The sequence below is a fragment of the Periophthalmus magnuspinnatus genome, chromosome 11 (assembly GCF_009829125.3).
Source record: "Periophthalmus magnuspinnatus isolate fPerMag1 chromosome 11, fPerMag1.2.pri, whole genome shotgun sequence".
Lineage (NCBI taxonomy): Eukaryota > Metazoa > Chordata > Actinopteri > Gobiiformes > Gobiidae > Periophthalmus > Periophthalmus magnuspinnatus.
The window spans coordinates 7,543,304-7,561,445 of record NC_047136.2 but is presented as its reverse complement, the minus strand read 5'-3'; the positions used below and the strand labels follow the sequence as shown (position 1 = coordinate 7,561,445).

Genomic DNA, 18,142 nt, shown 5'->3' with positions numbered 1-18,142 from the left:
AAATACAGAAATTTCAATTTGTTTTTGAGACAGTTTATTCAATTTTTTGAGACAGTTTATTCCATGTGTATCTCAATCACTGACAAATATGCACAACAGAAATAGGACAAAAGCAGATAATTTACATGTTTTATAAATAAGTCAGTGGCTATGAAGCAGTCGTTTCACATTATGCTTTGTGGAAAAACACAGCTGGAGTGAGAGAGCTTTGCAGTGGGTGAACAGTGCTACTGATCCTGTTTCTGTCACTATATAACACCATATAATGAAAACGTCACTGCGTTACATTAAGTTTGGTCCAAAAAACAGAGGATGAAAAGATGGAGGATGCACCTTTGGTTTGAGTTTGTGATGACGTCTGTATCAGGTCAGACCATACAGTTATATGTAAATATAAAGAAGCACCACAGAGCTGTATTTTTAATCAGCATCGACATAAAACAGTTTTGAAATGCGTGACAGCTAAAGCTAAAACATTCAAAAATGATCACACACAATATTTTACACACAAAATTTGAATGAATGTGCACATCGTCTCAAATTTCAACTGATCTGAGCCAGAATTTTACAGAAATGAGAAGGTGTTTTGAAGTTACAGCGAATATGTAATTTACAGTGAGGGGTAATAATATACCAGTTGAGACTTCAATTAGCCTCCAATAAAAACTTTATAGACGCTGTGATAAGGAAGAAAATGTTTCCAGCAATAAGCATTATGTGGATGTGGGTGCTTGTAAACAAAATATAGAGCATCTGTATGCTTTATCTTGACCTGGCAAATGCTGGTTTGAAATATTGTGATAAGTAAAGAAAGACTTTAGCAGCACTGGTCAAATAACGTAGAAAGCGCTGTTATAGCTACAACAGTATATACAAACATAAAAATTAAAATACAACTTTTCAAACAAGCAAACAGTAACAATTGTAATGATATTTTAAAGGCACACTATGTAACTTTTTAGGTAGAGGATCTGCGACCTGCTTGTTTCCATGAAGATTTCACTTTGTCTGTAATGTTCAACAGTATGGCATTAAATATATGTGTCTTGCACCTTGCATTCTGACTGCGAGCTGGTTTGCATCTTCACAGATCTGGTCTGTATACTTGGCTGTCTGGAGTAACCTACTTTTCTCCATGGATACTGTTTAAGTTTAATGCCATACTGTGGAAAATTCCAGGTAAAGCAATAACAAATCCATGGTGAGAAGCAGGGGGCAGACCCTCAACCAGAAAAGTTACATAATGTACCTTTACATTGGTCTTAAATATAGTGGAAAGTTTAAATTGGAATTAGACCAGACTGGACCAAACTGATGTTTTCTCAACATTTTTTTTAAATAATAAAACCTTTTGAAAATAACTGCCTCTATGATCAGTCAAATAGTTAAAACAGTGCCATATATTATAAATTCAACTGATTTGAGTAAAAAATATTTAAGACTTCTTGTTTGATTATTGGTCAAAGTGAAAATCCTGCTCTCAAAGGCCGAGTGTGAGAGAGTGCTGCCTGGAGTTACAGTTAACTCAATGGTGAGTGTTAAATTGAGCGAAAGAGGCAACTGTGCTTGTGTTTGAATGACAGCCCCATGCCACAAAGGTCATATCTGACATTATATCACATTACTCACTAGACCTGGGTGTCCCTAATAGCTTTATGTCTCACGTCTAACAATCTGCCTCTCAAATTTCCTCCTTTCTGAGCCGTCCCCTCAGGTCTCACCTCTGTCTGGTTTATAGATTTAGCCCGAAAGCACTGTGGCCCATAATGGACCTTTTGAAATTTTTCTGTCAGGTAAGGGTTTTTTTTACCTTTTAAAACTCGGGTCTTTGGAGATGTCTGCGTTGTTTGTGAAGCAATAAAAACTGAGTTACAGAGGAAGCAGTGAAGGTTGACATGTTAAAGGGAGAAGAAGGAGGTTTTTAGCGACCCCAGAGTGTAATAGGGTCTGAAGAGGGTTGATGTTGTATCCTAGGCAACATGGTCGATCCACTGTTCTGGTAAAGTTCGCCTCAGTCAATGTGGCGTAAGGTAAATGTCTCATGGGGATTTAAAATGTCTTTATTTGCGCTTGCGATGGTGATGATGGTGGTTGTGCATGTCCTCCATGGTAATTCTGCCCCAAACGCCGATCACAAAAGCCTCGATTTCACACTCATTTTCACCTCGGGCAATTCGGAAGTAGCCGTTTTCACCCCAGTTCTTTCCCCAAGAGTTGGCGGCAATCTGAAAGGATAATGGAAACAGGATTAGAGGTGAGGAATTATCTTCTACAATATTTGTTTTTGAAAATATCTAAAATTTGAATATGAACTACGTTGTCTATAGTAACATAAATATTAAGAGTACACAAAGAGGATTTATAAAAGTTAGTGATGTTCATTCATTTTATTGAGCAATGCTTGAGCCTCAACCAAGACATTTACAGGCACACTATTTTAATATGTCATATGATTAAAAAAATAATAAATAAATAAAAACATGATATAGCTATTTTTTCTATAAACAAACACTATAAGAAAACATAGAAATAGAAATTGAAACCGTACCCAATACTTTTGTATTGTTCCATCAACTCTTCTCTCCTCTCCCCAACTGAAAATGAAACAAACAACAGGAAGGAAATGTTAAACAGATCAACATTAAACAGCGTCTTGCTCAGGTCTCTATTTTAAACTTTAGGAGATTTCCAGGCAATTTGGGTGACACTCTAGGAACGAGTTCACCTTGGACACGGTGGCATTATTGAGAGATACAAGCAGGAAGGGGTGTCAGATTACGCTCAAGATTGGGAAAATGCTTCATCAACATCCTGAAAACGTGATATTTATGGCTGGACAACACCTAGCTGCTCTTGTACATCATTCCACTCCAAAGAACACGGAATTCCCCTTTTCCTGTGCTGTTTCCGTGCTCCAGCATGAAACAGGAAGCAAAGAGGAGGTCTCAGGGAAGTTAAGTCAGTCTTGTCAATATCCAGCCACCAAACACGTACTGTGTAAAACAGACACACTATCTGTGTCCCCAATGCCCTCTCCAAAAACATATTCTCTCCTCAAATCAACTTGAAAAATCCCATTTCCCATCATACCTTACTCTCAGGTCCCAACTCTTGTCAACTGTTGCCAACTTTCAGATGCCTAACTTTTTCTACTCGCCATGATCAAAACAGCCTCCCAAAGCCATCCTGTTTTTTCACTTGGAGCCTTCACTTTCCCAAGAGACTTGTGGTGCCCAATCATTTGTTATCTTTTATAAAAGAAAGGAATGCTGGGAAAATTGTGAGCCTGGTTCTGGTCTGTGCCAAGTCTGAGGGCCGCCACCACACCACGTGAGACAAGCTTCTATCAGCAAGTGATTTTATTAGAGTCTGGCATCATTGTGAAAACACCTGATGTCAACCAATCAGGAAAGCATTTTATTTCAATCCAACATGACTTTTATTTTCACTCATAAGGAGACCTGCAGTTGGTAGGGCCAGACTGAATCAGAATCTGATCATGGCACATGCCCTCTGCCCTGGCTGCTGTACTATGGGCCTGTGTGCCCCTGACCTCTCCTCCGGGGGCACTGATCCCGTCTCTGTCCGGTGCGTTCAGGATCAGCACAGCAGACAATACTCTTTCCAGCACACTGCGCTTCAATACAGTTTTAACAAACTTTCCCAGGGCCCAGGCTTAAGCCAATGCACCGCTGTGGGATTTACATTGAGCAAACACACTGGTGCTCGTGGCGGGCAGGTTGGAGCTCAAAAGGTCGTTCTCCGTCCAACTGTCCCAAAGTGGAGGAGGCATAGGGCTAAGTTTATTAAAGGTATTGGAAGGTCCCATGTTGGGACTTAACATACCACTAAACAGATTGATGCCCTCACTTGGGGTAGAAAACCAACATTTGGTTGCAATTTGAAAATTTGCCTCCAATTATTTAAGTAACAAAGTGTCTATCCAACAAAATATTCTGTCTTCAAGTGCTCATAATATGTACAAATAATGTTAATCCTGTAGACTCAATCCCCACTAATTCAGAAATGCATGTGATGAAATTAAATAAAACATTTAAAAAACAGTTTCTCTGATTGTTGTTTTAGAAGGCTACACTCCTATATTCCTAGAATCATACTTTGTTTTGATCAGCCCTACTGTATTTGAAACCATACATTAAATCTTTATGGGCATACCAGTGACGTCGGCACAAGTCACACACAGTTTTACATGAAAACATTTTTCAGAGCATTTTGAGCTGTGAGGCATGTTATTTGAACAAGGTAAGTACAGGTCTTAGGATAAAAGTTGGGGTGTTTATGTTGAACAAGCCTGTACATGAGTCAATCATCAAACGTATACATCACAGACAGCAGCAGGAGCACCGTGTTTTGTCTTGATCAGTGACAAATCAGATAAAAGCCCTTAGTCAAAGCAAAGAGGAATTTCTACATAACTCACGTCACTTCAGGATAAGTTAAGGCATTATTATTATTATTATTATTATTATTATTATTATTATTATTATTATTATTATTATTATTATTATTATTATTATTATTATTATTATTATTATATGTGATTTTCTTTTGAAGATCAGAAGTAGACAGTCAGTAACAAAGGGGTAATTGACTGCCCTTTTAACACAAGAAGCTGCTATTTTCTGATGGCATTTACAGATAAATAAGTTATATATTTTATTATACTATTTTTACTCCAGAACGTGTATGCTTGTCTAACATCTACAGGTGAGATGAAAAAGAGTGCATAGGAGGGGCCAGGGTCTCCAGGTGTGCCAGCAGTCTGCACGACTGCATATTTGTGGTTGTTGTGGTTTTTGAAGGAGGAGAACAGGGACAAGAGGGGTTTGTCTGGGCCCATAGAGAAATGGAGACAAGGTGTGTCTCCAAAAACAATTGGAAGGGAGGGAGGCGTATTTATCTACTTGCTCATGACAGTGTAAGAAGTCAAGTTGACACAGTTATTGTCTGATTCATAATAAGCATAGTTGCAAAAAAAGAAAACAGAAATAGTTCCAGTAATAACAAGTACTTTAAAAGACCTCAACAATACAGAGCTAAACCTCTACCACTACAGAGGTAAGTCTTTGATAAACCATGTTGTTGCGATTGGAGTTAGTAACTTTGGCTCCACCTCAGAGTAGATTTTTATGGGTTTAGAAACAGCAAAAGCATAAACTTCTTCCTTAACTCAGAGCAATGCTACTAGTTTAGTTATGTCTGACCACCACAACATTAGGACTGCAGTTAATCAAATTGAGATCCATTCGTTTAATCATCCTTTTTTTAATCAAAGGTCTGCAGCCAATCTGATAGTAAAAGGAGCAGACTTTGAGAGCTCTGACTTTGAAGGGATCATTTTGACCATTCTTTCTGTTAAATAACAGTGAAAGTGCAACTCAGGCTTTTGTATGCTCATGAGACAAATATTGAAAGCCATTTTAATGTTTTCCCCCTGTGATCACTTCATTTTTAAAATATTTTTTGCCATATCACTCAGTCCTATAAAGAATCCAATTGGCTGCAATGGGTTGGATGTAATGTATCACTTATTGCGTAACAAACTTACCCAATGATCCTGACTGAGTGTGTCCCATGTTTGCGATAGTGAGGAGGTTTTGTGAAGCTGACGTCTGTGTGCTTGTAGATGCCACTCTTGTAAACAAAGAAGTCTTCATGCACCTCCATAATAGCTAGAAAAGCAAAATGTTATAAATATTATTATCAAAATTCTGCACTATATTTGAAAGACTTAGTACAGAATACATTGAAATGCTATGTACCTAATACTAATACTCATTTGTACTTTCCACAAAACCAGGATGAAACACAATGCAACACAATACTCAGGCACTCACATCTTTAGCTTTGTCAAAAAGGAACTTGTCTTGAAGCCAGAAGTCTTTCTGGACGGCTTAACAATAACCCAAAGACCTGGCACGGGCCCACAGAGCACACACACTCATACACACACACCCACACACAAACGCACACGCACACAAACATACCCACACACGCACACGTACACTCGCTGCATTTTAAGTGGACTTGACAATGGTCCAGATGGGCAGCAGACAATGAGGCGGCCTGTGAAGCGAAGTCAGTTTGACCCTGCACACATGATGGTCCACAGTTTTTGACCAGGTGTTAAGAGTCAAAGTTTAAAATGTGGCCAGATCTATTAAAAGCGTAAAGGTCAAGGGTCAGACCTGTAACCCAACCCTGAAAGTTCCAAGCTTTTCAAGTTGTTACTGTGTGGACTCACTAACACACGAGGGAGCACTGTTACTATTATATTTAAGGAGGCAAACACTTGGACAGATCATCTTACCTTGCACGGGGCCATTATCCATAATCTCCTTCATAATCTCCTTCTCCTGTGAGACAAGACAGATAAAGCTCATTATGTGTCAGTGAGATGGGGAGGAGTATCACAGTCTCTGAAGATGTTAAAAGTGAAATAGACGGGGTCTCCTCTTTTAATGCCTGGCATATTGACTCTGGGAGACACAAATAACACACAGTAATGATTGTAAGGAGCATTAGCATTAGTGTCAGTTAGCTTTGATTGATTCGGTCCACTGTATATATGACTAAGTCTGATAAAAGACGTGTCAGCAATAGAATATTGATGTATTTGTGATGTTAAATTAGGTAACTATGGTGTTATGGTAAGAGGTTTAAAAATATTTTTGGTAAGTAATACCGAAATAATGTTTTGCTCAATTTAGAGCTTGATATAATTATTTTAGGTCAGTAATAGTGTCTATCAATAACAACAAACTGCAAAATTCAATTTTACAAGTTATTTGATACAGTAAATAGGCTGAATGCACTCAGCGATAAAGTCATTTAGAAAACAATGGTGAGAATCAAACAAGAATGTATAGCTTTTATAGAGTATACTGTTATAGGCTTTGCATTTACTGTATATTATATCTTCTGTCTTCAGGAGCCTTTTGGAGCTGTGTAGTAGTTTAACATGTTCCCATATTCATTCATACAGAGCAAAAATGCATGACTAATGTCCACACTGGAAAAACATGTGAGGGGAATCACATTGTATCTGAGCACAATGTCATGAATGCAGTTACACCATACTGTTTACAGGAAGTGGCAGCGCAGGTGGTGGATGCATTACTTACATTGGAGGAAAGCCTGTATGGAGGAGTGGACTGGTAGATATCATTGTGGTAGTTGTGTGTGTTGGGACAGCGCTGTGTGGCCTGTCTCTTCCCCCGGCCGACAGATCGGCTCTGCATCATGCAGCGGGCCACCTCAGCCGGGGTCTGCTGAGGGGGTCTGTAGGGGTAGCAGTCTTCAGTGACCACTCTGTAAACCAAGAGCAAAAGTTAGAAAATTGTCTGTGAAATAAGCAAAGATTTAGAGGGTTAATAGTGTACCCTCTGCGACGGAGGTACCACCAGGCCCCATCGATGCGTCCTCCTGCACAGCCCCCCTGGTTACGAGTGTCACAGGAAATCAGGTTCTGTGGAGACAGCTGTGGTGTCATGTGACCCATGGACTGGATGGAGATTCGGTCTGAAGCCACAGCTGATGAAGAGCAACACAGTATTTTAATGGCATTATCTATTTCTTCAAAGTTTTCCAGACAATCGATTGAAGTACTTTAGTTCAGTTTATTTTGTTTTAAATGCATGTTCTATGTTTTATAACCTACCTGCTGTGGAGAACGCCCAGGATGCTGCACAGTTGCCTTGGTCCAGTGGCTCATGAATCTTCCCGGGCCACTTCTCAACTGAGTTGAAATAAAGTGGAAGTTGCTCGCTCTGGGGATCCATGTTCATCTAATGGAGACACATTTTTTGTTAAGAAATGTTTATGTTAGAATTTAAGCTTAAGTATGATTTGAAGGACTGCAGTGGAAATGTTGGATTACAATAAAGTATTCAGTTCTTTTCTTTGCGCCATGCCAGCTTGATCATGGGCTGATTGCATAAGCATGTTAATCAAGCATTGTGTAAAAAGGACTTATTCACAGGCAATTAGGAGCATTTGGCCTCCTGTCAAACTGTGAGGCAGTGGAATCGACAGCTACCTTTGATTCCATATATTTCCATAGTCACTTCCATTTTTGGACACTCTCCATGAAGATGGGAAGAATATGTGTGTTATATATGTTTTCAATAAGAAATACAGCAGTGAAGATAAATCCTCATTATATTATGGCTCACATGACTCTGGAAATGCCAATCATACTCTGCTCATTAATCTCCGCTTAAGGTTGGGTGAACTCCTAATCTCTCAGTTATGTGTGATAACAGAGCGCACGCTTCTGTTAAACGGACGTCCCCCTCCTGAAGTATGCATAGGCCAAACAGACAGCTGATACATGACAGAGGAATGTGCCACTATCCCAAAGGTGAAAGGTTGAGGTCACCAGCTTACAACACATCCTCAAGGCATAGAAAAGCTATCAACGAAACAGCAAGGAGTTAATGGAGGATTTGTTATGAAATGATCCAATTTGGGGCCATTTCAAAAGAGGTGTGGAGGAATGAGGATTTATGAATGGGTTGAGATGTATTGACACAAGCAGGGACTTGTAGATGTCGTTAACTGAAAAGGGACGTTCTGGGACGTGCAGATGAGGCCGCGGTGTGTTGTGAGAGTCAGGAGTACATGTGATGTAGAGATGGAGGTGCAGACAGAGGAGGAGGCTGCTCTTTATGCCTGCCACCATCCCCTCTATCTTCTGTCTGCTGCTCTGGGTCTGTCTTATGTAATCTGTCTGGGTGCAATGTAAACAGAGACGCCGTGGATCACAGTGGACTGAGGGCCCAGACACAGAGGCAGTCACCTGCTCAGGAGCCACCGTAATTAAGTGAAAAATGCTTCTCTCTTGTAGAATTAGGGCAACAACAACAGAGTACAAGTTATTAATAAATAAAGACACATCTGACTACTCAATGCAATGCAATAATGTAAATTATGCTTGAGTAGGACATATGGCATTTTTATTTCCAAACAATGTAAATAGTTCATATTCCAGAGATTCAGATGTTACAAAATGCTATAAATAATCCAGTGTGAAGTGTGTTGAAGAAGTGGGTGTGTTTGGGATGTACGGGGTGTTTCCAGTGGAGAAATGTAGTCAGGGGAAATTCTTTAACAGAGATTTCCTAAGGAGGGAAGGATATTGTCTTCCTTGACTCCAGCAGCAATGCCTCCTGGCTGCATCAATATTATTTTATGTTGCAACTAACCCCCAAAGTAAATTGCATTTTCTGCCTTTGTGGAATGTACCTCATTTTGTTGAGAGACAAATTCCCAAGTTGTTTCTTGATATTTAAAGCTGCTTGGTAATGCTAGAGAGCTCCTAGGGGGTTTCCAAAATTGCGAATATCTGTGATGTATTAAAGTATATAAACTGAAATCCTTAATGTGAAATACCTGTATCTCATTCATGTTCAGGATAGTCCTGGAGGGTCTTTGTGTGCCCAGTCTGTAGCGGATGCCCTCATCCAGTGTCATGCCATAAAACTGACTGTAATTAGCAGCCCTCCACCTGAAAGAGCAGGACAGTGAAGTCAGGAACTACATGTGCTATAGATCTTATCATCACGGTAAGTGCTGTATGGCTCATACCCATAGTTTCCTCTGTTTACTGCTTGGATCATGTCTGCCTCCATCAAACAGGAGTGCTGCTCACACTCCCAGCGCCCAGTAGAACCGCATGTACTACAAAAGATACACAAAAATAACATAGTTAAGACTGATTTTCCAAAAAAGATTTTGCTGACACCCAGGGGATATTCAAAGTTAAATATGAGCCAAGTTAGTATGTGAAAATGATCACAGCCAGAATAAGAATTACTTTTATTCATCCCAAGGGCACATTCTTTTCATTAGAGACATGCAGCCGACCAGCAGAAGAATATGGAATGATAATATAGAATGATGAAATGATAGAGAGAGAATGAGACAGAGATGAGGAGGATAAAGGCCACATGAAGCCTTTTAAGGCAGCAGCACACTGGTCCATTTTTAGCTCAGAGAGTGCTCCCTGAATAGAGAAGACGGGAAGATGACAAAGTGGATAAGAGAGCCGGATATTAACAATGACATTTACTTGTTTTTATTGGGCGTGTTTAAAAATAGCGAGGAGTGACCTGTGTGCCTCCACAGCTGACTTTTATTTTGAATGCAGTTTACAAGTTTGACATCTGTGCTCATTTGCTGACAGTTACATTACATACTTTGTTGTTACACCTGTGAAATAATTGAACTGAGCCCAGACATATTTTATCAACTCACACAGTCAGATCTAATGTCCTTTTCAGGCACACTATATCCATTATATGCACCTCCTCTATGCTCGCACTTCGCACACAAAACCTCCCTGTAACCCTCGAAGCGTTGGACAGAAGTGCAGGAGTACAGACAGTGACCATTGACCTCTCCCTCCCGTCAGAAGATTGCAAGCATGCACCCAGCAAAGCACCACCAGGTCACGGAGCATAATAAATTAACATGAGTGCGGGCGTAATGACAGAGCCGCAGAGGCACACGGACACAGGGTGGCCGCTCTTGTGAGTAATGAGGCCTATGTGGACAACGGAAGGCCATATTTTACATTCCAGGTCACGCTTGATAATCCCAATGACTTCACCTCAGGGACATGGGGATATACATGGGGATTTCACTTATATAATTCACAGACCGACGCAAGGTGTACGCGCTCACATGGCAACAGATGTTTGAGTTTAAAAACACATGTACTATCAATACTGCGATGAAAACAGTAGTAGGAATGTTGTAGTAGATGGAGAAAAGGCTGTTTTTAATGAATGCTATTGTTTATGCCATCTCAGGGAATATGATGTGGCAATGCTCTGCCAAATTTCTGTTCAAGGTGACTGATTTCACAAATCCATCTGCAATTGCAATTTTCTTCATGTATTGAGCAGTTATAAACCCAAATATGTTATGCTTTATAACTGTGAAATGTCTCTAGCACATAAAGCAATCAACAACCATCCTTCTACTGAAGCACTTTAAATCTATCAGCTATATTTTCTTATATCATTATTTTGCAGAACTGTTGGCCAGACAGTTTGTGGCGGAAGTGCAGATAGGAGTGTGGGGGCTCATGTGCTGTTAATGAGAGCAAAGAGAGAGAGAGGTGTCTATATTGAAGCGGAAGCTATGTCAGACTGTATCGGGATGGGAGGATGGCCTTTTGGGAAATTATAACGTGTAGGAGGAGTGCAAATGTGCCAAAGTCAAGGTGCAAGTTTTCAAGAGTCCATGTGTACTGCTTTAGTAAGTCTGTGTGAAAGTGTTTGGGCATGGGACCTCTTTGTCGACAAGTCAAAAGTCTTCTGCTAAATTAAGAATATCTTTACACGCTTGTCCTTGTGCACTTCAGCTTGTGCCCTGCAATCCATCAAATCTCAATGAGAGCGGTTTCCAGTCCGTCTCTTATCAGCCCAACCATCAGGACCTTTCACTCAAATCTAATAGGGCTGTCTCAATACGTCTTCAGTGTGACAGAGGGCAGAGTCCGACAGCTGTACCATGTGAGGAGTTGAAGAGCTGAGGGTCAACAATGTTTAGTTTGGACATGCCCTGGCAAACAGCCTTGTGTGCTTCCGTCTGAATATAGGTAACATGCACAAATATAAATATACTAAACCAAAAAGAAATTACCATTTAAATTCAAAGACAGAAACTTGGTGACACTGTAGTGAGAATAGCACAGTCGAGAACAGGTGAGGAATGCTCTTCGTCTGTCTAAACTCTTAACTTCCTCTCCTCGTTTTGAACCCCCACTACAGGAACAGATATAATGTTCCTTTAGGACAGATGGAATGTTTTACAAGCTTCTTCTAACCTGCTTAAACAGCTTATTAGACAATTATGGTAAGATGATGTTAAAGCTTTAGAAAGGTATCAGAGGGTTGAATAAGTCGCTCTTATGGCTAATTATTGGTTCATTCTGCTATTTGTTTGTTGCAGCTCAGGCCTTTTAATAATACTGTCAATTTAAAAAGGCTTTCCTGGGGTTATCTTGCTTTATTTTAATCTTAATCAGTGGCATAAAGTAGTTTCAATATTATCGTTTATTGCAATATTTCTCTGTACCAATATAGCGTGCTTCAAGATTTGTTACCATTGACAGGCCTGGCCACAATTTGGCTGCTAAAAATTATATTGTGTTTCAAGCAATATTTTATAGTTTAAATAACAACATGCACTTTAGATATGCATATTTATGAACTGCAGATTTTTTGACATGTTGTATAAAGTATGTTTATATGAGTAGCATCTTTATTTAGCAGCAGATACATTTGTTTGCTTATTATGTAACGTCATTAAAAGCTTTCCATTCTATTTGTTTAGATATTGCTCCCCTGCTGAGAAACTAAGAATAACAGCAATAATGACTTTTTCAGGGAAAGGCAATAGTCACATTATAGATGGCTGCGTGCAGAGGATAGTCACTGTAATTTCAGTTCAGGCATTTTTCACATGTTACAATATTATTAGATGTAAAATGCAGATGTAGGTTAGTTTGGGTTTGTCTGGACCTTTATTCACCTGTGGGAAGCTTTTTATGCATCAGGAGCAGAAAGGTGTGTTTACCTACCATAAATTGCAGTTCTCTTTGTATGTTTGCCCTGTTAAGAACTTGTTTCCATTTCGTTCGCAGGTGCCTGAGGAGACAAAAAAGGGACTTAATTTATTTGAAGTGTATCATTACTAATAGCTCTTCTTGTGTGTGTGAATGTTGGTCTGGGTGTGAGTGTACACACAGAATATGTGAGCTCTAAGAAGCTCTGAGCTCCATAATCCACAGTAGGAATGTGGCGTTAGCGTCTTTCCTGCCTTCTCAGGCTTCCTCCATGCTTTAACCAGCTTATGTTCACCTTTATCTAATGAGAAGAGCAAGAACGCAGCCCACCCAATGCATCAATAATTAATCAGGGTTCACCTCCTGCAGGTAAAGTACATTTTTTAACTCAAAGCATGACGTAGTAAGAGTGACTCAGCTTTAGACATTCCTTTGGAGGGAATTTGACCCGTAACACTCACCATCTCAAGTTGTGTAAACAGCAGAGACTTGGTGACAGACTTTTATCTATGAAATGACTTATAGTCCAGGTTGCAGCGGGTGTAAATTTGTTAAAGAATTCAGTGCATGGTGTTACAGTGTGAAGTGACAGTGTATATAATGAGGCAATAACGTGAGGCCTCGCAAAGTGGGATTTATGCCCTACAGCTGTCGTGGACAATCACAACTCACTGTAAAATACTAGAGTGCCAGATACAGCCTGTAGACATATAATTCTCCAGTACTCAACAGGTGATTTGATATGTCAGTGGTAAGTATTTCATTTCTCACATGGTAATAAGCAGTTGAATCAGAACATGAATAAACATTGGTCAGTCTTTATAAGAACAACCTGTTGTGTAGGTGACCACAATCCCTCTGCCTTTCTTTTAAGCTGTATTACTGTATGATGTACGCTATGCCCTGCACCAGTCAAAGCACCGCCTTTTGAACCCCTTTGTCACATATAGGAGCACATACCTGTCGGGACCTCAGTGTCACCCGTCCCAGGCCTGATGTCTCTGCCTCCACATAGCCCACATTCTTTGGTCTGACCTCCATTCATCCCTCTGTACCCCCCTCCCCTCCTCCTGGGTTAATAAGAAGCTCACTGTTCCTTCTCCATGCTCAGGTAGTGCTCACTTGCACATTTTGCACCTTTGCATGTTAAGCAGTGACAGTGAAAGCTTGCACAATAGAATCAAATGAACATTTCAGTCAGTTTCAGATTCACTGTTTTCCTGTTGATGTTATTATTTTTGCTTTTACATCAAATACATGCTACTAAAACAGCAATGAAGTGCTTTTCACAGTTACTACTTCAATACGCAGAAAGTGTAGAGGTGTTTCATAAAGAAACTGAGATATGCATCTGGACTTTGTTTCAAAGCTGCTTTTATTACATCCACCAGAGGACACAGAACCTGTATATTCATTGCTATTTTTTGAAATTTAGGTTTTATTCAGATCAAAGATCAAAGAAAAAATGTAAATTTTGTTATGTTATTTGTGAGATTAATCAGTTATTTTAAAATGTATATTAAACACTTTGCTCTGAACAAAAGGATCCAGCATCCATACTTGCCTTTGTGAGACAGAGCTCTTCTAGGGCTGGGCCACACTACTCTATTCTTCATTTACACAGTAATGAGTGGTAGAAGTATTTCAGATGGTCCTAAACCAAATTGTTCCAAATGTACCCAGACACATGTTAAGTCAAATGAATCTTTGAGTATGTCTTAAAAGTAATTTTTCTTCCCACCAAAAAAAAAAAGTAGATTTATTATTACCACTTACCAATAAAAGGAGGTTGCACCCCCAGACAATGCCCCCAGAAGTCGGGACAGCAGTCGGACACGGTGCGGTTACAGAAGAGGTCACAGTAGCAGATGGTGTCCAGATATGGTACAGTACACATGTCATCTCTGCCTGGACAGCATCCTCCTCTCCTCTGGCAGTACGAGCCATACGGGTCCCTGATGCCTCTCAAATGCAGTGGGCTCGCCAGTTCCCTCTTGGTCCTTCTCGACAAAATCCTATCTGCAGTACCCTCTCCAGTCACTAACAGCAGCGCAGCCACAGTCAACAGGATGGTGTTCATGGTGAGCTGTAAAAAACAGTACTGTTAAATGTTGCATCTATGGCTGCAGACATGATTTTTCCCAGGGTGCATTGTGTAGGTGTAAACATTCACATGTGACTGTTGCCAGCATACCACTGAGTTTTTGCTGTGTGTTTTTCATAAACATCGAGTCAAATGGTAGACTGGTTGTACACATACACAAATAAAAGATAAGCCTAAAATAAGCTGGCAGCAATGAGACCAAATAATCGACTGGGATCTCTTTTCTCCCAACTTTCCTTAAAATAAGCCAAAACAAACAGTAGCTTTATATGAAACCACACTTCATAAGAAAATGTGGACTTGACCATTACTCCTCCTCCATAAATCATTTGTGCCTCATACTGTGAGCCAGTCAAGGGATGTCCAAAATAACCAACACAATATTATTAAAGATCTGAACAGAAAAGGAGTTGTGCTTCTTGTAGCAGGAAGTCAGAGAAATAATAGACAAAAGCAAGCAGCTGACCTATTGGTGGAAATGACTCATTAATAAAACAATTACGAATGTATTAATAAATATATTACAAGTGCATGTTGCATTGTATAGCACTGAATAAACTAACTTATATTTGTTCAGTTACAGGTTTGATGATGAGTAATCATGTTTTGATTTGTTTTGTGATTTGAATGTCTTTCTTATTCTGTAAAGCATTTTGAAATACTTTGTGTATGAATTGTGCGATACTAATAAACTTGTTTTGCCTTGCCTTGCCTTGCCTTGTCTAACTTGGGTTTAAGGCATCATCTATTTGTCTCTATAGAGATACATACGTATAATGCCACATGTGGAATATTCCAGACTAAGCAAAAGATGGTTACAAAAGTTACATAGTCCACCTTTAACCTGTGGGGATGACTTAGTTGGGTATGAGAAAACGTGCTACAGTAAGGACAAATATATTACATTTTTGTGCATGTCTGTTTTGTGTTTGTTCAATGCACACCCCAGGACCCATCTCTGTCCAGTTATCCTCAACAAAGGTCACGTGTGTTTGTGTGTGTGCTGGCCTGTCACTAAGTACAGAGCCTATGGACAGGGTCAAACAATGAATGGGGGTTGGCCTCTGCTTACATAAATCAAATCATTAATTATCCAATCAGATCCCAGAGCATAATAGGCACCCCGCACATAAAGCAGTGCTCCGGAAAAAGGATCTTTGCTGGTCTGTTTTCTGCATGACTGTGCCTTTAGTCCAGAGACACACACACGGGTTCACACTGATGCACAAGCAGACATATGGCCATTGGGATGAGCAAGTCTCTTCCTTTTACAACAAGTGTTCTGTTGTAGCAGCCGTGCAATAAAACACCTACCAGTCTGTTGCTAAATGAGATACTGAGGCCTTCGGGTCAAAATGTACCCACGTGTTGATCAAAACACTGTCTGCTAAAGGTTTAGTTAGTACCTCCTGTTACAGACAGGAGTTTAAATACAAAAAGGAGACCTTCACCATGGCATTAGCCCCATCTTCCTGCTGTTGCGTAGCTCTTGTGGAATATGTTGATCTGGCTAAATTAACAGAAGCCAGAACACTATTGAAGACAACTTTCCATAATTAATAAAAATAAGAATTTCTCTGTCCTGTAATTAGCTAACTAACCAATCAACAACCCAACTACAGTGGAAGCACACTATCTTAAAACTACATCAACAAGAGCCTTTGTGAAGATGATATTTTAATCGTTTATCTCATTTACTCCTCCTGTGTCCCAAAGCCAGACCACCATATGGCCCATCAATGCAGGGGCAGCTGTAGTCATATTAGTGGTCCCATACAGAGGGACAAGTGTTATGAAACAGAGAGAAGTTCCACTAGCACACCAACAAGTGGCAACATTTAAAAAAAACCCCACAAAAAACAGTACGACTGAATGGTAAGAATCAACAAAACTTTTTTTTTTAACTCTTTCCAATGTAATTTAATGTCACATTGTTTTGCTTTCAGTCTCAGCAAGTCCAAGCAAAGCAAGTGATCTCTGTGCTAACAACAGCGCCAAAGTAAACAAAATGTAGAACCTTTTAAACCTAAAATGATTTCAAAGCATATTCAGGCAAAGTTTGTTCATTCTGTTCTTACATGTATCACTTTCATTTCAGCGTTTCAATCTTTTTTCTTTTCAATCATTTCAATCTTAAGGCACACTATGTAACTTTCCTAGTGGAGGGTATGCCACCTGTCTGCATGGTTGTTCTCGCTTTGCCTAGAATCTTCCACAATATGGTATTAAATGTATCCATGTTTAATTAATTTATTATTTATTATTATTGCTAAAAACCTTGAGCGGGTTCGCCTATCCACAGCCCTGTCTCGTAAACTGTGTCGGTGACATCACCTGATTGTCTCCATGGAAAAAGATCAGTTTAATGCCATACTGTGGGACATTCTAGGCAAAGAAATAACACCTCAGTGGAGACAAGCAGATGGCAGACCCACCAGCTGAAAAGTTACAAAGTGCACCCTAAACCCATGTATAATAATAACAATGCAGGTGTGACCCATAATGGGACCAGGCACACGGCAGGTGAGTGAAGGGTGGGCATTATCAGTCTGCTCTTCTAACTACACAAACTGAACTGTCTGAACTCAGTAACCTTCAAATGTATCTACCACAGAGTGTAGCCCAAATATTTTACACATTTTACAATTCTACACCCACAAAGTAAACATATTGCAACTGTAAACACTCTAGAGAGATTAGAAGAAAGAATAATCTAAGTAGGACAAGAATGCACCAGACTAAAGAAATATAATTGAGGTAACACGAGAATAGTGGCTATGGTGAAGTGAATGCACCTGCCCAAAAACTAACCGAGAAAACAAAGCAGGAAAAAGTTCATGTTTACCTTGAATTGAAGTAAGCTATCTTTTATAATCCTTGTGTGTTGCTTCAGAAGTGACAGTCAGGTGAAGTCTTTGGGTAAAAGGTCTTTCTCAGATTGTCCTGCAGTCTGCTCTGTCACTCTCTCTATATAGTGAACTCTAACCACTCCCCCTCACACCCCTGCACACTTGTCCGGTCCCTTGCTGCTACAATGCTTGCCTGTCTCACAAATACACTGACACTTCCTTTAACTACTCTATCTACTCACTCTCAGGGCAGAACATTTCTCTTCACAAAACTTGAACTTTTCTTTCCTAGGTAATAGGTAAGCGCCTACGTTTCTGATCTACCCTCTAGTGGCCACTGATTGCATAACTTCACCTTGAAAAATAGAGAGATTACAATAAAGAGAGGTTTCCGATCGCTAGAATCCTGAAGAAAGTTCTAGACATGAGGTTTTGGCAACACAAGGGGCAAATATTTGACATTTTATGCCTGCTTCAATCCCCAGCCAGTTGTTTGGACAAGTTGACAGACATTGTTTTTGCAGTCTCAATTTTCCTTTCTAACAGACAGGGACATTGCTTGCTCATACAATTATTAAAGCACCCATATTA

At 39.8% G+C, this 18,142-nt stretch overlaps 1 protein-coding gene across 1 annotated transcript; it reads right to left on the bottom strand.

The window, feature by feature from the left end:
* Positions 1-12: 12 nt before the first annotated feature.
* On the bottom strand, positions 13-17,658 carry tinagl1 (tubulointerstitial nephritis antigen-like 1). Its single transcript, XM_033975331.2, has 12 exons — positions 17,548-17,658; positions 14,375-14,684; positions 12,614-12,680; positions 9,610-9,702; positions 9,415-9,529; positions 7,682-7,808; positions 7,404-7,554; positions 7,146-7,332; positions 6,332-6,377; positions 5,570-5,693; positions 2,549-2,594; positions 13-2,225 (listed from the first exon to the last, which is right to left on the bottom strand). The coding sequence occupies exons 2-12, from the start codon at positions 14,676-14,678 to the stop codon at positions 2,061-2,063; spliced, it is 1,425 nt and encodes a 474-aa protein (XP_033831222.1). The 5' UTR covers positions 14,679-14,684; positions 17,548-17,658; the 3' UTR covers positions 13-2,060.
* Between the last annotated feature and the right edge of the window lie 484 nt (positions 17,659-18,142).